The 26,447-nt window shown below is 35.8% G+C and overlaps 1 protein-coding gene across 1 annotated transcript in view; it reads right to left on the bottom strand.

Moving 5' to 3' along the window:
• Positions 1–26,141, bottom strand: part of XRN2 (5'-3' exoribonuclease 2) — a 106,884-nt gene extending 80,743 nt beyond the window's left edge. The window contains exon 1 of the mRNA XM_044663438.1: positions 26,018–26,141. Within this exon, the coding sequence (XP_044519373.1) occupies positions 26,018–26,092 (75 nt within the window). The 5' untranslated portion in view covers positions 26,093–26,141. The remainder of the gene's footprint in view (positions 1–26,017) is intronic.
• Positions 26,142–26,447: the final 306 nt, after the last annotated feature.

Raw genomic sequence — 26,447 nt, 5'->3', positions numbered from 1 at the left:
AACTGACAGATGAACATTTCCTTTCCTTTGGCCCCCTCTCTAAAAAGTTTGCCCATCACTGCTCTAGACAATATAAAATACATGGGAATGTACTTGCCAAGACAAACCAAAGAATTATATGAACACAATTAAAAAACGCTTTTCACGTAAAGTCAGATCTAAACAACTGGAAGAAATATTAATTGCTCATGGGTGGGGCAAGCTAATATAATAAAATTGGCAATTCTACCTAAATTAATTTACTTATTCAGTGCCATACCAATTAAACTACCAAATAATTATTTTATAGAACTTGAAAAATAATAAAATTAATCTGGAAGAACAAAAGGTCAAGAATATAAGGGAACTGATGAAAAATTTAGATACTATGCCATTTGGATAAGTGTTTAATATTGATATGATGATGTTACCTCTGCTTTTACTTCAGCTAAAGCACAATAGATTTTTCTCCAGCTCCTAAACTTTATTCTATGTGTATTTCAAATGTGTTTCTTCTAAAGAATATATTGCTGCCTTCATGTTTTTAATCCATTGTTATCTGCTTCTACTCTGTGGGTGAGTTCAACCCATTTACACTCACAGTTATAATTATTAACTGTGAATTTCCCTCTACTCTATTTTTCTCTATTTGTCTTTTATTTTGTCCCTTCTCAAAAGTGTTTTGCTTCTGAGCACTATCTCCTTTAATCTGCCCTATCAATCAACCCCACCTCCTTTTTTCTTGTTCTTTGCCCTATATTTCACTGTAAAGTAAGATGTCTAAATCCAACTGAATGTGTATGTTATTCCCTTTTAGCCAATTCTGATGAGAGTAAGGTTCAAGCATTGTCTGTCATCCCATCATCTTTAAAACCTCCATTTGCTTTCATGATTCTTTTTTAAGATTATTTTCCCTGTTCTTCTCCCTTCCCCCTTCTCCCAGTGCATACCTTTCTCACCTCTTAATATATATAAAAAAAAAAAAAAAAACATTCCATCATAGTCATCTGTCTATACTCCACATTGCCCTAATAAAGGTAAAGTCTTTAAGAGTTAGTTGGTGGTTGTCCCCTGTACTAAAAAGGACCAAAAGGATATCACTATGTTGGGGGAGGGGGAGTGTCAATATACGGTGTATCCAACTGTGGATACTCAGACTAACAAATGCTCAGAACACTTCCATAGGTCAGGCACAAAAAGCCATACAGACATTTGGGATGGAAACATCTCTAAATTTGCATGTTTCTTTTGAGCTACTGCAATTCTGCTTTGCTCATAAAGCACAGTACCTTCTCTGATGCAGGCATGCCATGCTGAATGGTCCTGTGCCATTGCCTCCCATGTCTCACAATCTAATACCAGAGTTCTTCAGAGACCTTTAGCATGTCTCTTGTTATCACTTCTTCTGGCTTTCATGTAAACACTTGCCTTATGAGTTCTCTGTAAAATAGTCTTTAGACAAACATACATTTGCCATTAAAACAATATGGCCAGCCCATCAGAGTTGAGTTCTCTACAGTAGAGTCTAAATGGCTGGCAGTTCAGCTTAAGAAAGGACCTCAGTGTCCAGTACCTTATCTTGCCAAGTGATCTTCAGAGTTTTCCTATGACAATTCAAATGGAAGCAATTCAGTTTTCTGCCATGGTACTGCTATACTGTCCAGGTTTTACGGGCATACAACAACAATGAAGTCAGAGCAACTCTATAAGACTTTCATTTTGGTAAGCAATCTAAATACCTCTTTCTCTCCCACATTTTCTTTTGGAGCCTCCCCCAAACTGATGAATTCTGGTAATTAACCTTATCATCTATAGACATCCCTGAAAAGAATACTTCCAAGGTAAGTGAACTTATCTAAACATTCAAAACTTCATTTGTTGGAACCTATGGTTCCACGTATAGATGGTACAGTGCTGGCTGGTGGAGAACCTCTATTTTCTTGGTGCTGTTAGGCCAAAATTCACAAAAGCAGCAGAGAACCATTCCATACTCTGCTGCATCTCGGTCTTCAGAGTAACTGAGATTAATTCTTAGGATTACAACTATTATCTTCCCACATGAGAATGTAAGTATTTTAATCTTACTGAATCTCTTATGATTTCTCTTTCAGATTTACCTTTTTTGCAACTCTTGGGTATTATATTTGAAAGTCAAATTTTCTTCAAACTCTGGTCTTTTGATCAGGAATGCTTCTAAATCCTCTTTCATTAAAAACCCATTTTCCTATGATGGGTGGTACTTGGTTTTGCAGATAGGTAATTCTTAGTTCTAATCCTAGCTCCTTTGTCTTTCAGAATATTGTATTCCAAGCCATCCAATCCGTTAAAGTAGAATTTGCTAAATCTTGTGTGACAATACTTTATATTTTAATTGTTTTTTTTTGCTTGCAGTATTTTCCCCCTTGACCTGGGAGCTCTGGAATTTGACTAAAAGATTCCTGGGATCTCTTTCTGGAAATGATGATTGAACTCTTTCAATTTCTATTTTATCTTCTAGTTCTATGATATCAGGGCAGTATTCCTTAATAATTTCTTTTGAGATGATGTCTAGACTTTTTTTTTCCCATAATGAGTTTTAGGTAGTGCAATAATTCTTAAAACTATCTCTCTTTAAGTTACTTTCCAAGTTGGTGATTTTTCCAATGAGAAATTTCCTATTTTCATCTATTCTTTCATTCTTTTGATTTTGTTTCTTGGTGTCTCATGGAGTCATTAGTTTCCTTTTGTCTAACTCTAATTTTGTCTCTTTGTCTAATAATAATTTGTCTAATTCTAAGGATTTATTTTCTTCATTAGGCTTATATATCTCTTTTTCCTCTGGCTAATTCTACTTAAAAAGTTGTTTTCTTCAATGAATTTTTGTACTTCTTTTTCCACTTAGTCAATTCTGTTTTGTAAGACTGTCTTTCTTCTTTGAGGCTTTGCAATATGTAGTTATTTGGACTTCATTGTCTTCTGAGTTTGTGTCTTGGTCTTACCTGTCACCATAGTAACGGAATAGTTTGGTTCCTTTTTTGTTGTTAGCTTATTTTTCCAGCCTATTTCTTTTTAACTTTTAACTTTATGTTAAGGTTGGGTTCTGCTCCTGGCATGGAAAAGACAATGTTCCAAGCTTGTTTTTTTTTTTCTTGCTGTTTTTTTTCAGAATTTTGCCGCGGGGTGGGTTGTAGGTCATCAGTCCCCCTATATATTGGTTTTCAGTGGTTCCAAAAAAGTATGATCTAAGGAGAGGATGGTCACTGCTCTCCTGGCATGTCCTCTGGTTTTAACCCAGGAAAGGACTGTGTTCCCCTGTAATCCCTGTTAGCATTCCTGGCCTCAGGTCTGTGAGCAGGTCTCCCACTCTCCCATAGCCATAATTGCTAGTGCTCATCTTATCTTGGAATTGAGACTAGAGTCCCTACTCCCCTAGAAACAACCACAAGCACTCCTCTCTACCCTGGGATTATAACCAAGAGCTGCATATGGGCAATGCAACAGGGTCTTAACCCTAACTCTAATAAAGTATCCTCTGCAGTCTCCTTCCAACCAGTTGTCTGACCTCACCCCATCCCCATCATCTACAGGCTGAGAGCTTGTTTCTCCTGACCTTTTGCTGTTTCTGCTACTCCAAAATTCAATTTCAGGTATTAAGAGTTATTTGGAGGGGAATCTGTGAGAGTTGCTGAATACTTCTCTACTCTGCCATTTTAACTCCACCTCTTTAGCAACATGTCAAATACTATAGAGAGGTCAAGAAGGATAAAGACTAAGACTTTGAATTAGAAAATTAAGAGTTTTTGGTAATACTGGAGAAAGCAATTTCAGTTAAATAATAACATCTCTTAACATTATTAATAACATTACTTAAGAGTAATGCATAACAGTGCATTGAGGCAGCTTCTCCCATAAGTTTGGTTAAGTAATGGTTAATAATAGCTTGAAGGAATGCTAGGGCCTAATAAAGATATTTTTAAGAATGGGGAGATAAGTATTTTGAAATGTGAGATGGAAAGAACTAGCTGATAGGAAAAGACTAAAGAGCAGAAAATGGGAGGAATGATTGAAGTTGCAATTTGCTTAATATTATTATGGGAAGGGATGAGATCAAGGGCATATGTAAAGCGATAGTCTTTGCAAGGAAAAGGCCACCTTATCAGTGACTAAGATTTTAAAGGAGTTGTGAGACTTTCAGACAGGAAAAAGAGGGAACTTATGGCAAATGGTCTCAACTTTCTCAAGAAAGGGGGAGATTCTCCATTGAATGAGAAAAAGGGAAACATGGAAGATCTGAGGAATGAAAGGTTAGGATACACTAGGAGGAGTGAAATAGGAAATCAATTAGAAAGGATTTAAATGACTACCTTGATGCACTGAAGGTAGAAACCTAATGTTTTAAGATAATAAATTTGTTGTGACTCCAGTGATAGGCAAACTATTCCCTGCGGGCCAGATCCAGGCCACAGTTTGCCCATCACTGCCTTAAGCAATTCCCTAATCACCCTAATCACATAAGGGAATTGCTTAAGGCAGTGATGGGCAAATTCCGGCCTGGATCTGGCCCACAGGGAATAGTTTGCCCATCAATGGACTAGGCAGTTCATTTGCATTTCTTCTTCCAAGCTCTACTCAGCATGACATCAATAAGAAGCAATTCAGGGTTAAGATTTGCCCAGGAATAAGTGTGGTATCAGAATAAAAAAACAAGCAATTTGACAATATGCAATGAAACATTAACTAACAACTATGTAGTCAATACTAAAAGAATATATATAGAAAGAACAATAAAAGCTGAATCTGAATGCTATGAAATTACAATGATCAAGCATGATGCCAAAGAAGAAATATAAGAATACAACTCCATCCTTTCTTTGTAGACAGGAGACTATAGGTTGTACCCATCTCCTCAAGAACTGCTCTTTGCTCTATCTCCCCTCTCTATGCATATCCAGTAAAAGATAGTCATATATTCTTTTTGCTTCTTTTACCTAAATCTGTCCTAGGTCCCGGTTTTTATCTCAAACTTATGGAAGTCTAAGATTAGCTAGAGATAAACAAAAATCTTAATTAGGATAAAGAGATAAACCATTAATGGAATGTTAAGAATTTTCCTAAAGAGGGGCTGACACCTACCATGATTTTATCAATAACTTTTTATCTGATATAAAGTCTATAAATTAGAGAAAATAGAGAGGGTATAATCTTTCTTCTAGTCACTATCCTCTCTTCCTCACCCCTTTCTCTCAGATTTAATTAACTTTTAAGATTTAATTAGGGTGATGTTATGGCCTTCAAATCTAAATGTTGCCTTTTCTCTCTATTTGATAAGTTCATATTAGACAAAAGTTATTAATATAATCACAATATCTCAGAATATCCAAAGAGAAAAATTTCTAACATTCATACAGATGTCAGGCTTAGTTGATGTACTAGTTAATACTGTTAAATTGCTTTCTCCACTCACCCCTTTTGGGGGCTTTGTTTTAGGAAATGGCACTTTGGGAAAGATATATTGGAATACAAATGTGATGCAAAACAAAAATAACAAGAAAAATTAAAGTGGTTTAAATTAAAGGATTTAACTTGTGACGTAAAAAAAATTGAATAAAAATTTCCCAGTGTTCACTGAAGCAGGCAGATCACTGCAAAATCATTAGGAAGGTGAATAATCTAATTAAATATGGAATTTTGAGGGCTATTTCTGGTCAGGGCATAGGAAAATAACTATCAGAAGCAAAAAATTGCTTCATTTATAACAAAACCTATATTCTGAATATTTTCAATAACATAATTTTCTCAAATTATTAATGTGAATCTAAAAAGTGAATTATTTTATCTAAAATCAATGTATGAATCTTAAACTGTAGTTATACAGATAACTGTTTTTAACTTTTAATTTACAAATTAAAAACCAGGAATTGGGATCTTATTCAATCTGTGAGCATACCGTTTTTAAATTTATAACATTAGTCCAAAAGAAGAAAAAACATTCTATACCCTTGAGAGATGTCAAAATACAAAATGAGCTTGAGTGGAAGAGGAAAGCTAAAGATAACAAAAAGGGATTCGTTTTTTAGTAATAAGATGGAGTACTTCCAACAGTTCAAGGATACATCTATACACATGAGAATCTAAAGTTCTTTACCCTTGACAGCTCATTCTACTCCTGAAGCCTCTTCCTCTACTGCCTGGTTCCTTTCAGAACCTCCACTTTTAGGAAAAAGCTATATTCAGCTATGTCCTCTCCAGACTATACTTCTGACCCTCTCGGATTTCTGCAATGTTTCTACAGTAGGAACCAGTAAGTATCTCTTCTTCCTTCAGACTCTTTTTATATACTGTAATATATCAACAAAATTTAAGTTCCTTAAAGGAGTTAGCCCATTTTTAAGTTTACATTTTACATTACATTACTCAGTTCTTAGAACATTGCCTAGCTTTATTAATTTATTAAATAAGGATTTAATGAATAATTGTTGATTTGATTTGATATAATTCCATTGCGACTTCTTCTATGAATTACATTCCTTCAATGGAATATATGCATATTATACAAAACTTAGTGGATGGCATTAATAACAACAATAATAGTTAGGATTTCTATAGTGTTTTTAAGTTCATTAAAGTGATTTATCTGGGATAGCTTAAAGCAGTGAATAGAACATAGGGTCTGGAATCAGGAAGACCCAAGTTCAATTCCAGCCTCAGACACTTACTAGCTATGTGACCTTGGACAAGTCATTTAATTCTATTTGCTACATTTCCTCATTCCTAAAAATGAACTGAAGAAGGAAATGGCAAACCATTCCAGTATCTTTGCCAAGAAAACACAGTCATAGAGTTGAACACAACTAAAATGAATGAACAGTGCTTTTATATTTTTAATTCATTTGATCCTCTAAGAATTACTAAGGGCAAAAAGCCAAACAAAATTATTACTCAGATGATGAATATATATGTATCTCACTTGCCTAGAACCTAGGCTCATGTTATGATGAGATATTTGAGAAAGACTATGAAAGGACAAATAAATATCCCTTCAATGATTTCTGATTAATCCCAGGATTAAATGACTTCCACTAATTTCTAATTAGAATTTTCTTCATATACTACTTCTCTCTTAGCTCTAAAATTTATTACAGTTAATATTATGGAGGGATAAAATATGTTCACATTATATTAAATTCAATACTATTATTTCTTCAGTAGTTTACACAATGTGGACAAGAAAATTACCTTAGCAAAATAAATGGCTTAATATGCTCTATTTAAAATGCAAACTACCTTTCTTAAAGGAGTACATGAGAATAACAAATATTATACAATGCAAAATTTTAACCTCTTTTTTGTAATGACAATTCAGCTTTAAGTATAAAAAACAATTGGCCCTAGTTTGGAGGTCTCAGTGGAGAAGGAGAAGTGAGCAGAGAAGGCAATTGGTTTATCCATTTATTTGGCCAGACCTGGTTCCTGTTCAATCGCCAGGGCATTGGAAGATACTCTTTCATTAGCCACTTACTGTTGAAATAATGTATCTCAAAAATAACATATACTTAAAAGATTCTAATTCCTAAAAATTGACTCAAAAATATCATTTGTTAAACTGAATTCTAAAGTGCTTATGCTAATGTTTTTAAAAAAATTAGCATTCACCTAAACATCTGTCCTAAAACAAGTATAATCTTTGTGGGTGGTTTTGCCTTCATTACATTGGAAAAACCATTTTAAAAGAGTGTCTAAGAATTTCAATCCAATGAAATACAACATCTCTATTATGTGTACTGTGCTAAATATGTATGGAGGCATTATGGAGGCATAAAGCTGAAACATGACACTAATTGGATATTACAATTAAGGGGTCAACGGAAACTTTGGATATGGTTTATTTGGTGGACTGACCAGTAGGTTACCACTAATTGTATACATTATCAAACAATGCCTCTGTCACAAAAAAGGTTCCGTCTAGAGAGGGAAAAAATGGCAAACAAGAGAAAGAAAGCAATGTATAGAAACATAAATAAGAAGCCATATTTGTTGAAGAGGGACAGAGCTATTCTTTTCTGGAAGTATAGCACTGAAATGTTTGAAAAATTCTGGGAAATAGTGTAGTACAAAGAACTGGATTTGGGTCAAAAGGACTCAAGTTCAAATTCCAACTCTATTACTTATTGCTATGTGACCTTAGGAAATAACCTCTATGAGCATGTTCCCTCAACTAAAATCAGAGGCTTGGAACAGTTCATCTCTAATACCTATTTTAATTTACTATGATCTTTATATTCTGCTGAGGAGAGGATAATCAAGGCAAAGTGTTTTGTTTTGTTTTTTAAGCATATGGGGAACATAAATGGGCTAATTTTGAAGATAAGGAAGCTAAAGGCTTTCCAAGAGGTCATGAAAATTCTGGTTAACACTTTAATCTGAGTGGTGCAGTGGATAGAACTCTGAATTTGGATTCACAAAGACCTAACTGACTTCAATCCTGCCTAAGACTCCTACCTGCTGAGTAACCCTTGGTATACCATTCATCCACTCCAGCCTCGGTTTTCCCACCTGCAAAATAGGGATAATAATAGCACCTACCTCACAGGATGAATACATAGATGATAGATAGATAGATAGATAGATAGATAGATAGATAGATAGATAGATAGATAGATAGATAGATATCCTTTTTTCCCTCCCACTCATGCAATTGCTACCCTGGTGTGGACTCTTATCATCTTGCTCCTAAACAATTACAACAGCCTTCCGTTGGGCCTCCCTGCCCAAGTTTCTCCTCATTCCAGTCTATCCTCCATTCAAAGCTGCATGTGATCTTCTTCAAGTGCAAGGTCATCCCTGTACTTAAACTCCAGCAGCTCCCTATTAACTACAAAATTAAATATAAAAGCCTCTCTTTGCCATTTACTACCTGGCTCTTCACCTCTCCAGTCTTCTTACAATTATTTTCCCCAGACTCCTCATCCCCACTGCCACACAAAATGATCCATCAAAACTGATCTTCTTGCTAATTCCCATACTTTACACTCCCTGCCTTTCCACCAGCTGTTCCCTATGCCTATAATTTCTCTCTCCATCTCCATCATTTGGCTTCCTGCAAATCTTTACTTCTTCAATAGACTTTTTCTGGACCAACTATTCAACAAATCTACTGATGCACTCAAGAGGACCAAAATGACATCACTATGTTGGGGCCAATATACAATGTGTCCAACTGTGGCTGATCAGATCAATAAGAGCTCACTACCACAGGTTGGGCACACATATCCCATGTGAATATTTGGGATGGTGATGTCTCTAAATTTGCACATCTCACATTTCTTTTGAACTACTGTAATTCTGATTTAATCATAAAGCACAGTACCTTCTTTGATTCAGGCACACCAATGTTTCCCATATCTCACAATCAATAACAAGTTTCTTCAGAGAGACCTATACAGTGTGCTCATATCATGCTTTTTCTGACCACTGTGTGAGCACTTACTTTGTGTTAAGTATTGACATCAAGTGAGTTATTCTAGGTTCACCTAAGATGTAATGAAAAAGGGGGCAGCTGGGTAACTCAGTGGATTGAGAGCCAGGCCTAGAGACGGGAGGTCCTGGGTTCAAATCCGGCCTCAGACACTTCCCAGCTGTGTGACCCTGGGCAAGTCACTTGACCCCCATTGCCCACCCTTACCACTCTTCCACCTATAAGTCAATACACAGAAGTTAAGGGTTTAAAATTTAAAAAAAAAAAAAAAAAAAAAAAAAAAAAAAAAAAGATGTAATCAAAAACACTGCCCAAGACTCCCTGCTCTCAAAATGTTCAAATTTGCAGATGACATCCTTCTCTCTATCTGTATCAAGTCCTGGAATATTACAAGACCTTCTAAGAGAAATGCATAGAAATTTCAAAGGAATCTGTCTGAACAATCACAGAGAGAGAGGAGGAAAGTGGAGATTTTTTAAAATGTATATGAAAAGACTATGACATGAACCAACAGCTATCAAATCACCAATCAATATATGTCTATAATATACATATAATAAATATGGGCCAGAATCAAGTAAGAGCAGACTGAGTTGAATCATATTTGAGCAACTTTCCAGTAATACCAAGCTGATGACTGCCTAATAATAATAGTAATAATAATAATAATAATAATAATAATAACTAGCCTAGTAATAAGGTTTGCAAAGTCCTTTATAAATATTTAATTTGATACTCAATCCTAGTAAGTGTTCTTACAGTCCCCATTTTAAAGATGAGGAAACAGGCACAGAGTAGCTAGGCACTTGCTCAGGGTCACAAAAGTCTGAGGCCATATTTGAACTTGGCTCTTCTTGACTCCAGGTGCAAATGATTCTCTACTCTACTACTTAGCTGTCTCTCTCTATACCAAGGTGGTCCTTTTATATCTCCCTAATTAACTCACCAGTGTCTTTTCCAAATCTTTTCAACCCTTTCACGCCAACCCTCTCAACTGAGAACTTTGTCTCCTATTTAAATGAAAAAATTCAAGTGTTTGCCCAGAGCTTCCTATTCTCTTTTCTCCTTCCTCTTCCTCATTTCACATCACCCAAATGTAATTTGTCACCATCTCCTTCACCACTATCTCACAAAGAGGTAGCTCTCCTTCTGGCTAAAGCAAATCCCTTTACATGCACATGTGATCTTTTCTAGCAGACTGACCTTTGATCATACCCACTCTCTTACTTACCTTAAATCTCTACCAGTCTCTTGTTTGCATTTCAAATACCTATCAATATGCCCATATCTCCCTCAAGGTACAAAAAACTCACAGGATCCACCAATCCCCACTTACAGCCATCCTTTATCTCTCCTGCTTTTTATAATAAATGCTTCTACTTTTTTTCCTCTCACTTCCTTCTTATCTCTGCAATGTGGCTTCTGACCTCTTCATTTAACTGAAACTGCCCTCTCCAAAGTTATCAAAACTCACTTAACTGACAAATGTAGTGGCCTTACACATATTCTGAACTATCATCTAATAGTTCTCCCACTGTAAATCAAGCTCATTCACTCTCCCCAAACCTTTGCAATTCAATTTCCTGCATCAGTCCACTGATGGTCTAAAATTAACAAAATCTTTAATCACCAAATTTAATAGTCTTTTCTCAGCCTAAAACTTTTTTGACTTGAAGGGGAAGGGAAGAAAGTTAAAAGGAAAGGGAAAGGTGGGTTATATTCTTTATATAGCATCCCCTATGTACCAAGTACTGTGCTAGCAACAGTTTGGAAGATAGGTTCTATTATTATCTCCATTTCACAGTAGAGAAAACAGAGAAACAACAAAGGTTAAGTAACTTGCCCAGTACAGTGGTAGGTAAAGGGTATGCAGTTGGGTTTGAACTCAGATTTTTCTCTGTCCTGACCCAGTACTCTACCTACTGTGCCACCTAACTGCATCTGACACTGCTGAACACCCCCTATTCCTAAATACTCTCTCCTCTCTGGGTTTTCATACTCCTCTTAGTTTACCTCCTATCTATCTGACCACTATTTATTAGTATCTTTTGCTGGATCATCATCCATATGAAATTCTAACTATTTTTGTGCCTCAATATTCTGTCTTGGGTCTTCCCTTTCCCAGCTATACTCTGTCTCTTGGTAATGTCCAGACACAGTGGATTTAACTATAATTGCTATGCAGATGATTCCTAGATCTATCTAGCCCTAGTCTCTCCCGAGATTTAGCTTCATATCAACCATTGTCTATTGGACAATTCAAACTGGATGTCCTAGAAATAACTTAAATTCAACATTATCTAAAATTCATTCATTCATCTTTCTCCCTTTTTCCAAATTTCCCTATTTCTATTGAAGGCATCACCATCCTCAGTTTCTCAGGTTTGTAATCTCAGCATCACTCTAAACTCCTCACTTTCCCTCACCAATATCTCCAATCAAGTCAACAAGTAATTATTAGGTACTTATTATGTGCTAATAAGCACTATGCTAAGTGCTTGAGATATAACCAAAACAAAATCATGGCTCCAGCCCATCAAGCTCACATATTAATGGGGAGGAAAAAAATGCCAACAATTTTATGCATACAAAATGAATATAGTATAAATAGTAATTCATCTCAAGTGGGAGTAGAGTGAGACTTGACACTGGGAAAAGCTTCTTGCAAAAAGTGGAATTTGAGCTGAATCCTGAAGGAAGGACAGATCAGGTTGATATGAGGAGGAAGAGATTTGGGACGTGGAGGATAAGATAAATTTGCTATTTCTAATGTCCCACAATCTTTTGCACCAATACTAATACATTCTCCCCAATAATACAGCTAACACAGTTCAGGCCTTCATCACTTCTCATCTAGATCACTGCAATAGCCTCCTAACTTATCTCCCCTTCTCAAAGTCTCTCACCATTCTTGTATGCCTTACTATTGTGAAAGTAATTTTTCTTAAGCATGGATCTGATCATATGACTGCAGGCCACTAAGATAAATATAAATTCCTGTTCAGTGTATAAAGCCCTGAGCTATCTGGCCCTAATCTATCTTTCCAGACTTACTGGGTACTACTCCAACTCAACTCTTTTATAGTTCTCCCTATCCCACTTAGCTGAGAAGCTTACTTAATGTTTCAATGAAAAAAATAAGGTTGTTAGCTGAGAGCTCCCTCATATCTTCAGTTCACATCATTCAGATGCCTAATGCTATTATATCCTTCACCACATTTCACATGAAGAGGTGGCCCTTCTTTTTGGCAAAACAAACCCCTTTTTATAAGGACAAGTGATCTCACTCCATCTGTTTTTCTCCAGAAGATTCTCCCCTATATCATACCCAAACTCACCTTTATCTTGTTTATCTGCCTCTTTCTTTTTGCTTTCCTTTTGCCTACAAACATGCCCATGTCTCCCCTCAAATACTCAAAAAACAAACAAAAAACCCACTCATTTTTCCTATCCATCACTATTAACCTACTACACATCATCCACTATCTGTTCTCCCTTTGCAGCTTAATTTATAACAGGTATGGGACCTCAACCTTTCCCTCTCAGAACTAGATAAATACAACCAAAAAATAAAGAATTTAAGGAGATGAAGAGAATTTTTTTTTAAACCCTTATCTTCCATCTTGGAATCAATACTGTATATTGGTTCCAAGGCAGAAGAGTGGTAAGGGCTAGGTAATGGGGGTTAATTGACTTGCCCAGGGTCACACAGCTGGGAAGTGTCTGAGGACACATTTGAACCTAGGACCTCCAGGCTCTAGGTCTGGTTCTCAATCCACTGAGCTACCCACCTGCCCCCTGAATAGAATTTTAGAACATTAGATATGACACTCCTCCAAAGTAATTTGAACGGGGATAGAAAATAAATATATAATTTTTCTCAGCAGTAGGTACATAGCATCTTCACAAAAATTGATTCTATGTTAGGGCATAAAAGTCTCATAACTTGGGACTCAGAGGATTGAGTAAGCCCTAGAGATGAAAGGTTCTGGATTCAGATCTGGCCTCAGACTCTTCCTAGCTATGTGATCTTGAGCAAATTACTTATCCCCCTTGCCTAGCCCTTATTGCTCTTATGCCTTGGAAACTATACACAATATTTATGAAGGTTAAGAATTTTTTTTTAAAGCATCACACCAAATGCAGACATATTAAATGCATGCTTTTCAGATCATAATGCAATTCAAATTATATTCAACAAAGAGCTATAGAAAGACCACATAATACTTGGAAATTAAATCATCTTATCCTAAAAAATTAGGTCAAAGAACATATCACAGAAACAATAATTTCATTAAAAAGAATGACAAGGAGACAATATATCAAAATTTATGGGATACAGTCAAAGCAGTAATTGGAGGAAATTTTATATCTCTACTTGCATATATCAATAAAATAGGGAAAGAACAGAGTTTTCCTTAATATGATAAGTGGCATCTATTTAAAACCATCAACAAACGTCTATAGGGAGAAACTAGAAGCCTTCTTAATAAAAACAGAGGTGAATTTTTTTTATCACCACTATTATTAGTGATGACATTATTGTCATCATTACTATTCAATATTGTACCAGAAATATATAACAATATCTATGTTGCTACAGGTAAAATATCTAGAGTAATAATAAGAAAAAAATTGAAGGAATTAGAATAGGCAGTGAGGGGAAAAAAGTTATCACTCCCAGCAGATGTGATGGTAAACTTAAAGAGAATCAATTAAACAACTTTAGCAAAGTTGCAAGACACAAAATAAGCCCATATAAGTCATTAGCATTTCTATATCTATACACTACCAACAAAGTCCAAAAGCAAGAGATATAAGGAGAAATCCCATAGACAATATAAACTACAGGGGGGAGTGAGGTTCCTACCTGCCATGACAAGCCCAGGAACTATATGGACACAATTACAAAACACTATTCAAATAGTCAGATCTTAACAACTGAAAAAATGTTAATTGCTTATGGGTAGGCTGAGCCAATATAATAAGAATGAGAACCCTACCTAAATTAATTTACTATTCAGCGCCAGGTCAAACAACCAACCAAATAACTATTCCTTCTAGCATAACAAAATTCATCTAAAACAGAAAGTCTAAGAATGTGTAATATGACAGAAGGTGACCTAGCTGTACCAGATATCAAACTGTATTATAAAGCAGTAACTATCAACACAATCTGGTACTGGCTAAGAATAGAAGAGATCAAGGGAACAGATTAGGTATACAACACAATAATAAATGACCATAGTAACCTAATGTTTGATAAACACAAAGATCCAAGGTTTTGGAGAAGAACTCAACTAGCTAACAAAAACTGCTAGGAAATTTGGAAAATAGTATGGCAGAAGCTCCATATAACAAAATAAGATTAAAATGGATACATGACTTAGAAATAAAAGGTAATACCATAAACAAACTAAAGGAGCACAGAATTTCAGTCTACCTGTTAGACCTATGGATAAGGGAAGCATTTATGACCCAAAAAGATATAAAGAACATTACAAGATGTAAAATGGATAACTTTGATTACATTAAACTAAAAGGCTTTTGCACAAACAAAAGCAATACAACCAAGATTAGAAGGAAAACAAACTGGAAAAAAGATTTTATAGCAATTATCTCTGACAAAGGCCTCATTTCTCAAATGTATAAATGGAGATTCTGAGCCTTGGACTTCATCCCCCATAAGTCCCTTAGTTTTCCCAAAATCTCCATTATACAAATATACAAAGAACTGAATCAGATTTATAAGAACAAGTCAGTATATTTCTCAATTGGAAAACAATCAAAGGATATGAACAGGCAAATCTCAGAGGAAGAAATTAAAACTGCATTTAGCCATATGAAAAAAATGCTCCAAATCAGTATTGATTACTGGGATACCATCTCATACCTAACATGACAAAAAGAAAAATTTTAAATGTTGGAGATGTGGAAAAATTGGGAAACTAATACGCTGTTGGGAATTATAAACTGATACAACCATTCTAAAGAACAATTTAGAACCACATCCAAAGGGCTATAAAACTATGTATACCCTTTCGCCCAGCAGTATCACTATAAGGTCTATATAGATGTGAAAGACTTAAGTATTATCAGCAATGCAAGAATCCAAGATCACTCCAAGATTCATGATGGAAAAAATGCTACCTACCACCTTAGAAGTAACTCTTGTATGTGTGATGTGTCTTCTTTCACAATATGACAAATATGGAAATACGTATTACATGAAAGCACATGTATAATCTATATCAGATTACTTGCTGTTTCGGGGAGGGGGAGCAAAAGGCAAGGAAAGAGAGACTATTGATTGTAAATTGTCGAAAATAAATGTTAAAATTGCTACTACATGTAATTGGGGGCAAAAAGTACAATATTACTGGAGGAAAGAAATTTACGACAGGTGCCTCCACTTCCTTTCCTCTCACTTTTTTCTTAACTCTGAAGTATGACTTCCAAACTTATTCAACTGAAATCTCTCCAAAAATATCAATAATCTCTTAATCCTCAAATCTGATTGCCATTTCTCAAACCTCCTTCTTTACTTCTCTCCAAGTCTCTGGACACTGTTGATCATCCTCTTTTCTCCTTGAGACCTTCTTCTAAGTTTTTGTGACATTTCCTCTCAGTTTTCTTTCTATCCATCTGACCATTTTTCTCAGTTTCCATTGCTGGATATTCATGAAGGTCACACCCATTAACATAGGGTAACACCCAACCCCCTAAAAGTCCTGAGGCCTCTTCTATTTTCTCTATATAAATAGTATTGCACTTCAGGATCTCATTGGTTCCCGTGAATTCAATTATTTTCTCTATTCTAATCATTTTAGGCTAGACCAGACTGCCAGTCTCTCATCTCCAAATGTAGACATCTTAAAATGTATGTCCAGCAGATGTCTTGATCTCAATATGTCTAAAATTAAGGTGATTATCTCCACTCCCAAGTCCTCTCCTCTACCTGACTTCCTATTACAGTTGAAGATACTAGGATCCTCCAGAAGTTACTCATACTCCTCTCTCCTCTGACACTTTCACTAGCCTGGTATAGAACTTGAATAACCTGCTGCTTGTTTTACTGAATTCAAGTCTCTCCCCCATCAAGTTTAACCTCTACTCAGTTGTCAGTCATTTTTTAACCTTTACCTTCCATCACAGAATTTTATAAGTATCAGTTCCAAGGCAGAAGAGGGGTAAGGGCCAGGCAATTGGGATTCAGTTACTTGCCCAGAGTCATACAGCTAAGAAGTATCTGAGGCCAAATCTGAACCCAGGCCCTCCTGACTCCAGGCCTGGAACTCTCTCCACCTAGCTGCCCCTCTGACTTCTCAAGACCTTCATAACCTGGTCCTTTCCTATCTTTCCAGTTTTCTGAAACATTACTCTCTTCCATGTACTTACTTTGCAATCCAATTTCCCTGGCCTCCTTGATGTTTCTCACATACAAACATTCCTTCACCAGACTGTGGACATTTTCACTATCTCCCTATTCTCAGAATTCTTTTCTGTCTCATCCCCATCTTGTAACTTCCCTAAACTTCCTTCCAATCTCCATTAAAGTCCCACTTTTCCCAAGAAGCCTGTCCTCCTAAATATTAGTATCTTTCCTCTGAGATTACTTTCAATTTATTCTGTATATATTTTATCTGAACCTAGTTGTTTACAGTCTCCCACATTCAACTGTAAACTCACTGACAGCAGAGATTTTTATGCCTTTCTTTGCATCCTCCAGCACTCACAATATCTGGCTCACAGTAGGTGCTTAAAAATGCTTCGTGATTATTAATCAAATAAAAATGGTTTTCTCTCCATTCTTCACACATGATACTCCATCTCCTGGAAAAGAAAAAGGCCTTTTCCTATGCCTCCTTTCATAACTCTGCCTCATAGATTCCTTCTTTTTCTTTAAGATGCAGTTCAGGCAACATCATCTTGTATAGACTTCAATATGAAGTCTTTTTACATCTTTTAATCCTCCACAACTGCCAGTGTTCTATTTCCCAAACTACCTTATATTTAACTATTCAGTATATTTTTAAGGTTTACTAACTTTATATTTATGCAGTGTTTTTTAATATATTTTATATATTCTCCATTAGAATGCAGTAGGATCTCGTTTTACATGACCAATAAGTTCTAAGACTGTTGAAAATCATGCTTAATAGCAGACCTCATTAAAAAGTATTTCTTTAGACACAAATTTTCTTAGGTTTATCAGAGCTACCAGTATCACTTTGTGCTTTAGGACCATTTTTAATAACTAGCATTAATGAAACAAAGAGAAACACTGCTCTCAGACAAAAACTGACGGGGGAGCTAGGAGCACAAAATAATGTAATGATTCAAACTAACTTCTCAAACTGAAAATAAGTGTGATTGGACAAACTGCTGCAAATTTATGCCACTTGGGAAAATGGCTTAGAATTTTGCACATAATTAATTTTTTTTATTTTACATATTTTTCTTTTTTTTGGATTGTCAATCATGTAGACTTGAATTCATGTGTGTTTAGGTCAAGTAAAATGATGTCCTACTACATAAGCTCTTTTAAGTAGGGATTGTTTTATTTTTATACTTGTATCCCTAGTTCCTGCCACAGTACTTTGCAAATAACAGATACTTAATACTTGCTGATTTGCTCAGAGTAAGTTTGTAGGCCACTAACACTACCTCTTTTCCATGTTAACTTCTGTCACTAGTACAGAGAACTATATAAAGAGAAATATGTATATATATATACTTCTGTTACTATATTTAACTCTCTACTTATTTTTTGAATCCAAGTGTACATCATCGAATTTAAATTCAGCCAATGATTCTATCAAAAACAAGATAAAAGTAATTTTTACTTTGAGGTTAAAATAAGAAATCTCTTAAATTTTTTCCCAACACATATTATGAGTCTAAGGATATTTCCCAATATGTTTATTGTTACTATTGATTATATATAGCTATGGTGTAGTGAAAAGCACTGAGTCAGAAGATCAGGGTAGAAACCTTATATATACTTCTTGCTATATGCACAAATTCCAACAAGTCATTCATTTTATCGGTTTCTACATGTACAAAACAGGGATAATACCTGCACTACTTATTTACCTGACTAGAAGGCAACATTAATAAGCTTTTGTATATACTGCAGTAGCAAATGATAAAGTTTACATTTCTGAAAAGGACTCTCATGATATACCATTTAAAACAGAAGACAAACAGGGCAACTTTTGAAAGATCATGTTTTCATAAGCAAATTCTGGCAAATATTCAAAGAATAATTCATTCTAATTTTATATAAAATACTTGCAAAAAGAGGAAAAGAAATTATTCTAATTCCTCCTATTATAGAAATGATTTTGATACCTAAGTCAGAATTAAAAGAAAAAAGACCAGATGCAAAATTTGGAAATAAACAATTAGCAAAGAAACTATGACAATATGTTACAAAGATTATACATTGCCAAGATGAATTCATACCATGAATGCTGAGGGGATTCAAATTAGGGAAACTACAGGTGGCCATATTAATAAAAACAACAAGCATTATACTATCTATAAATGCAGAAAAAGCTTGACAAAATACACCACCATCTTCTGTGAAAAACACTAGGAATAGAAATTATAAGTGGTCATATTAAAAAAAAACAACAAAAATTAAACTATCTATAAATGCAGAAAAAGTTTTTGACAAAATACACCATCTTCTGTGAAAAACACTGAAAATATGACTTTAGCATGGTAAGTAATTTATCTCTAAAATCAAGAGCCAGCTTTTTTTCTAACAGAAATAAACTACAATCTTTTCCTGTAAGATCAGGGCAAAGCAAAAGACAAAAATAGGAAATCAAGAGAATAAACATTAGCAAAGAAACTAAATTATCGTTTTTGCAAATGACATTAAGACATTCATTAAAAGTCAACCAAGGAGGGGGCAGCTGGGTAGCTCAGTGGATTGAGAGCCAGGCCTAGAGACAGGAGGTCCTAGGTTCAAATCCGGTCTCAGACACTTCTGCTGTGTGACCCTGGGCAAGTCACTTTGACCCCCATTGCCTACCCTTACCAATCTTCCACCTATAGGTCAATACACAGAAGTTAAGGGTTTAAAATTAAAAAAAAAAAAAAAAAAAAAAAAGTCAACCAAGGAGGGGGTCAGCTGGGTAGCTTGGTGGATTGAGAGCCAGGCCTAGAGACAGGGGGTTTAAATATAGTCTCAGACACTTCCCAGCTGTGTGACCCTGGGCAAATCATTTAATAACCACCCTTACCTAGCCCTTACCTCCCTTCTGCCTAGGAATCAATACACAGTATGGCTTCTAAGATGGAAGGTAAGGGTTAAAAAACATGAGTCAAACTAAAAAAATCAAAACGACTTCAGCAAAGTTTCAGGACATTAAATCCACATAAATAAAAATATCTATATATACTAACAAAACCTAGCAGGAATAGAAATTGTATCTAAAATAATGTATACAGGGGGCAGCTGGGTAGCTCAGTGGATTGAGAGTCAGGCCTAGAGACGGGAGGTCCTAGGTTCAAAGCTGGCCTCAGACACTTCCCAGTTGTGTGACCCTGGGCAAGTCACTTGACTCCAATTACCCACTGTTACCACTCTTCCACCTAGTGTAAGAATTAAAATTTAGTTATTATAGCTATATATTAAAATTATGTGGCCGCCAGGAATCAACACAGAAGTTAAGGATTTAAAAAAAATTAAAAAATAAAATAATGTATATAATACTTAGGAGTAAACCTACCAAGGTACACACATAAATTCTATGGATGCAACTATAAATTTTTTTTATGCAACTACAGACCCAAATAATTGAAGAAATATTAATTATTCATGGGTAGGCAGTGCCAATATAATAAAAATGACAATACTAAATTAATTAACCAAACTCATCTGTAAGGATGAAAGACAAAGAATTTCAACTTGGATGGAAGGGGATGTGAAGTACCAGATCTCAACCTATATACTACAAAGCAGTAATCATCAAAAAAAAAAAAAAATTTCACAGTTTTAGAGATAATCAGTGGAACAGATAAATATATAGCATAAAGAAACAAATGAACCTAGTGGCCTACTGTTCAATAAGTTCAAAATAATGAGCTATTTGACAACAGGATTCGCTATTTCACAAAAATTGCTCAAAAACAGAATGCAATTAAGTGAACACCAACAACTAACATCGCATACCAAGGTAATATCCAAATGGATACCCAATCTAATACAAAAGGTTAAATAGTAAATAAATGAGAACAAGGAAAAACTTCTCTTTTGGATCAAAGGATAATGGAAGACTTCAGGATCAAACAAAGAATAGAAAGGACCACATAAGATAGAAAAATTTTATTATGTAAGAATTTAAATGTTTTTGCACAAACGAATCCAGAAGAAGGTAAAACTTAAAGAGAAACAGGTAACGGGGGGAAAATCTTTACATTAGAGTTTCTCTGTTAAAAATCTCATTTCCAAAATATGTAAAAATATAAATGATATAAACTTATAAAAATAACAGCCATTCCCCAACTGTTCAAGGGTTATAGAGAGTACACAAAAAGAAATGTAACTCTATAATTACAAGAAAAATGTTCCAAATCACCAATAAGAGAAATGCTGGTTAATACACAAGGTTCCACCTATCAAACTGTCAAACTTAACAAGAAAAAAAAAATAGTGTTGAAGGCATTACTCCAAAAAAACAACCATATTGATGCAATTAGTATATCTGTAAAGCCCTTTCAGAAGGAATTTCAAACTATGCCCAAAATTTACTAAACTGTGTATAACCTTAACCAAGAAATACCAATGCTAGGCATATGTTCCAAAAAGATAAAGAAGAAATCCATTGCAGTTCTTTTTGCTAGTAGAAAAGAACTGGAAAACATGGAATTGCCCATCTTTCAGGAAATGTATAAACAAATTACAGCATATGAATGTTATGGAATTACTAACTATTGTATTCTAAGACTAAGGTTCAGAGAAATTGAGGAAAACTTTTATGAATTGCAGAGTGAAATAAGTGGAAGAAGAACAACTTATACTCTAATAACATAATAAAAACGAACAACTTTGAAATAACTCTCGATTAACAAAGCATACTATCTATCTCTTTGCAGAGATGTGATAAGACTAAATAATCAGAATGACCAAACATTTTTAGACATAGCCAACATAAGAATTTGTTTTGTTTGACTTCATATTTTTGTTGCAAAGATTTTCTTTCTTTTTCCCCTAGTGGAGGAGAACATGTAAGAAGAGAAAATAAACCCTTGTTAAATGAGAACAAAATTTAATTTTAAGAAGTTGAATTTATTAAATATTTTAAAAGAAAAGCTATTATATAATAGAGATGGTTTTCTGTCCTTTGTATATAAAATGTCCGTCCCTATTATATGGTGTTTAAGTTCAGAATAAAAATAAACAAAATAAAACTTAAAATAGCATTTAAAAGATCATTTGACTGGAATAAGTTCCAACAAAAGGTGTAAGATTGGTGAGTGAGGCAGCATAATCTAGCAGGAAAAAAAATGGAATAAAAGCTTTGAACTAAACACTTGGATTCTATAATTTGTCATCAGTAAAGAATAAAACTATCCTAAATATTTCAGAGATCATTATAAGGATCAAATTAAAGAACAGGTAAAGTATATTTCAGAGATCATTATAAGGATCAAATTAAAGAACAGGTAAAGGGTATTCTGTAAACTCTAAAGTTTTAGCTACATAAAAGTAATATAGAAGAGGATAGAGAATAGCTAGATGAAGGCCAATGAAATGAGAGGATGTTGCGGCCAACTTCTTATATTACTACAGCACTTTAAAATCTTCTAAGAGCGTTCCTTTCCCCACAAAAATCTTGTGAGACAGATACAGCAAGTATTATTATCCCCCATTTAAGTACTGAGAAAATTGAAGCTCTAAAAGTCAAAAGGAAAGTGAAAAACATTGAATCAGTAAGGTCTGATAGCCAATTAAAAATAAGTTGGGAAGGTTAACTTAGGGGTGAGAAGGTAGAAAGGCAGGATAGTTTTAACTCCCTTAGTAGGGAGAAAATAGGGAGGTATCTTCTGTATGCATAACAAAAAGTTTTCTGTGAAAACTTTGAGAAAGAATGAAATTGAAAGTAAGGATGTCAGTAGGCCACCCTTCCTCCAAAGTTCAGCTCAAGCCTCACTTCTTTCAGGAAAATATTCCCAGTGATGCTAGAGAAAATGATCTTTTCTTTTTCTAAGTTCCTGATCATTATATTGGAGCAGCAGTGTGGACAAAAGGAAAGGGCACAGAACTGAAGAATCAAGATGTGGGTTCATGCTGCCTCTGGCAATTAACCAGCATGGTGACCACAGGCAAGTTACTTAATCAAGCTCAATCAGTAACCTCACTTGTAATAAGAGGGCACTAAGTTCCTTACTATTAAAAGAAAATTTTGCAATAATTTTGCTGCCTTTAATTCAAAGAATAAAAAATGAGGTCTGAAATCACAGGTAAGTAATACAATTCAAATTTACTTAAATACAAAATAGTGTTAAACAGGGACATAGTTTCGTCCTTACTTTCTGTATCAAAGAAAACTGTATGGAAAACTCTAAAAACCTTAAATACATATAAATACGAATTATTAATATTGTTCTTGTAAAATGAAGAATAGAATGGCATATAGGACAGAGAGCAGGGCCGCTAAGCCTGGAAAACCTAGGTTCAAGTGCAGGCTTGGTCATATCCTGGCTGCTTGTCCCTGGGCAAAGTATTTAACTCTGGTGCTGTAGGCAACTCTTAGAAAGATTTTTAAGTTTCAAAGGTACAAATTTGCACTGGAAGAGGCTCCTCAACCAGGGCAATGAAATCACAACTTTAAATTCCTGTCCCTAACGTATAGTCTATGCCATATAAATTAACATAAGGTTTGGGTATTGTTCTAAATGCATTCATCTTGTAAATGTCCAACCAGATGATTAAATACTAAAAGAACTATCAGACTCTTTATCTTTAAAAATATTTAGTATAGTGCTGAGCAAATTTAAGGAAAAAAAAAACTTGCTGACAAGACTTAAATATTTTCATTCCTATGTCATACCAATATATATTTTGCTATATACTGACTTCTCTAGAATATTAAAAAAAAAGTTTCACCTTCATGAAGCCTTCTGATTTTACATTCCAGAGCACAGTGATTTTTCTGATATATACTACCACAATCTATTTTCCTTCCTTCAGTTAATCCTAAAAGATAGCCACCTTAAGTCTAATAAGAAAATCAACAATCTTTTTCCATTGAATGAGGCTGGCAAAGGCAGAGGAAATGGAACAAGAAAGAGGAAAACTGAAGTAGGAAAACTGAAGAGATAAAAAAGAAATGTATTTGGTGAAAAGTATGTAAGTGCTAACCAGAGACCTACTGCAACCTAATAGAAAAGGCCATGATCTGTCTACTAGGAAAGATGAGTCCTTTTACTAATGTTACTGACACTAACATTTAGGGTGACAGCTGCCATACAGCATAGTTTTAGCCTGATCTACAAAAAACTTGTTCAATACACTCTTCTTATCTTCTAGAATTTTAAAAGAGTTGAACCTTTTGAGGGGGCCTACTCTAAGTTCAATTATTAATAGAAATAGAATTTTATTTTAAGGTTTAAGCCAATACTCATTCAACCATTAATCCCAACTTACAAAAATCTGAATTCAATGAAGTCTACTTAAGTCAATGCTGGTATAACAAACATAACAGGTCCATCATTATTACAATTATGAATACCTTGACTTCCTATGTCACATGAATGTGCATTTGAAGGAACTCAGAGAACAATGAAATAAGGGACTTTACTCTTTTAGGAACATATATACAATATAGGTAATTTTAGCAATGCTTCTAAAATATAAATTGACTATGGGAAAATATTCAAAATTAAAAAATAAAATAAAAACAATAAAATAAAATAAAATAAAGCTACCCACAACAAACAAACAAATAAATGAAATGCAATATAATTTGATATCTTGACCTGGAAGAAGTAAAAAACTAAAATTGAGTAAAATTCAAATTCAAGATGCAAAAAAGAGCAACTTATGTCAAATTTATTCAGAGAAAGATTTTGCAATGTTTTTCCTGCCTTTAATTCAAAAAGAAGGTAAAAAAAAATGATGTCTAACAATATCACAAGGAAGCAATAAAAATACAATTCAAAATTAATTAAATCCAAAATTTGAAGACAAGAGCAGTAAAGAGAGGCTTTTTAGCTCCCTCCATCCAAAAAGTTGAAGATCCAAATAAAGCAACTAGGAAATCAAAATCTCAGGAAATCAGATTTTTACCTTAGAGGTAAAAATTTTTTATGACAAATTCTTGGAGGGAGAAATATGCCAGTTTGCATGAAAACATTAAAGAACAAGTTGAAGGCTCGTTACTAAAAGTTCATGAAAATAATGCATGGTCAGTGGAGCTGTAAAGCCATTTTGGAAAGAAATTTTCAATCATGCCCCCTAAGTTACTAAATTGCCCTGTATCTTTTGACCCAGAGAAGCCAAAACCTCGAAGATATCAACGAAAGCATATATATATGTCGGCTTTTTTTGTAGTGTAAATTTAGAAGTGCCCATTGATATTGGCTGAACACATTATGATATATGAACATTGTTCTAATTCACTAATGAATGAATGATGAAAACGCAGGGGGAAGACGGGTATAACTGATGCAAAGTCAACTGAGCAGAACCCAGAGAACCATTTCTATAGTAATTACAACACTGATAACTCTGAAACACTTAAAACTGATCAATGCAATGACCAATCGTAATTTGAGATAATAAAGACTGTGACCCCATCTCCCGAAGCTGAGTTAGTTTCCCCCACCCCTCCACCTTCCGAGAACTAGAGGTTAGATTTTTGGTAAATGAAAAAAAAAAAAAAGTTAAACTAGAAATTAACATAAATCTTGTTACCACAAGTAAGGAGACAAACTCTAGATTTGGCGGGCCTGTGGTGCGTGCTACTCAGGCATAAGACTGTTTTTAAATTAAAGCCCACAGCAAAGAAAAACAAATCTAGGGCAGATTGGGTCAGCGCGCGGAGGGGAAGGAGCAGAAGACCCATCTCCCACAATCAAGACTCCTAACATCCGCATGCCGGAAAGTGGCCCAGGGTAAAGGAGTAGGGTTGCGGAGGTGGAACTCAGCCCCCGGAGGCCAACCAAAAGAGGCAGCGCGAAAACAAGACACGCTGCCTCCCCCAAGCCCAGAGCTCGACTAACCCCTCCCTTCTTTCCTCGCCCGCAGCCCTACTTCCTGCACTCACGGCCGAGCTGCCCGCCCGTGGAACTTAGAAGTCACCACCGCGTGTCTTATCGCGGGGAATACTCAGGGGGGTGGGGACTCTACTGGGGTACACTAAAGGGGGGGTGTCTCCCGCCTACAGGCACGTCAGGACTCCGGGGGGCCGACGGGACCCGACTCAGGCTCCACAACAGGCGGAAAAGGGGCGGCGGGAGACAGAGGGCCTAGTCACGCCCGGAGCCCCCTGCCTCTCTACCGACGCCTCGGAGGACCCCACACACACACTCCTCCCTCGGACCACCCCCCACCTCCTGATTTACCTTTTCCTCCACGCAGTTCACGATGATGGACGGATACTTGCGGCTCAGCCAGCGAAAGAAAGCCGGGACTCCCATGGCGTTGGCCGGGCGCTTTTTGAGTCGGCAAGCCCGGACCCAGGGAAAAAAAAAAGCGTAACCAGAGAGACAGACGGCGGCAGCGGCGGGGAGGGCAGGCACTTCCGCCCACCTTCTGGCCGAGCGGGGGGAAGTGACGCCACGCGACTACCGCGGCTGAGCACGGCGGGAAAAGGGCGCCGAAGCCCGGGGGTTGGGGAGGGGGGAGGGTACGGCCGGGGTGGGGCGGGGCTGGGCTGCGGGTAGCCTTGGAGGAGGCGGTCCCTAACCTCGCTACTCTGCTTTGGCCGTAGGCCTGGAGTCTTGGGGCCGCCTCCCCCCCTCCTTTAGCCTGGCGGAGGCCTCGCCCTGTGGG

Source organism: Gracilinanus agilis, chromosome 2 (genome assembly GCF_016433145.1).
Source record: "Gracilinanus agilis isolate LMUSP501 chromosome 2, AgileGrace, whole genome shotgun sequence".
In the NCBI taxonomy this organism is placed as follows: Eukaryota; Metazoa; Chordata; class Mammalia; order Didelphimorphia; family Didelphidae; genus Gracilinanus; species Gracilinanus agilis.
The sequence above is the reverse complement of the archived record's forward strand: the minus strand, read 5'-3'. Positions and strand labels throughout refer to the sequence as shown.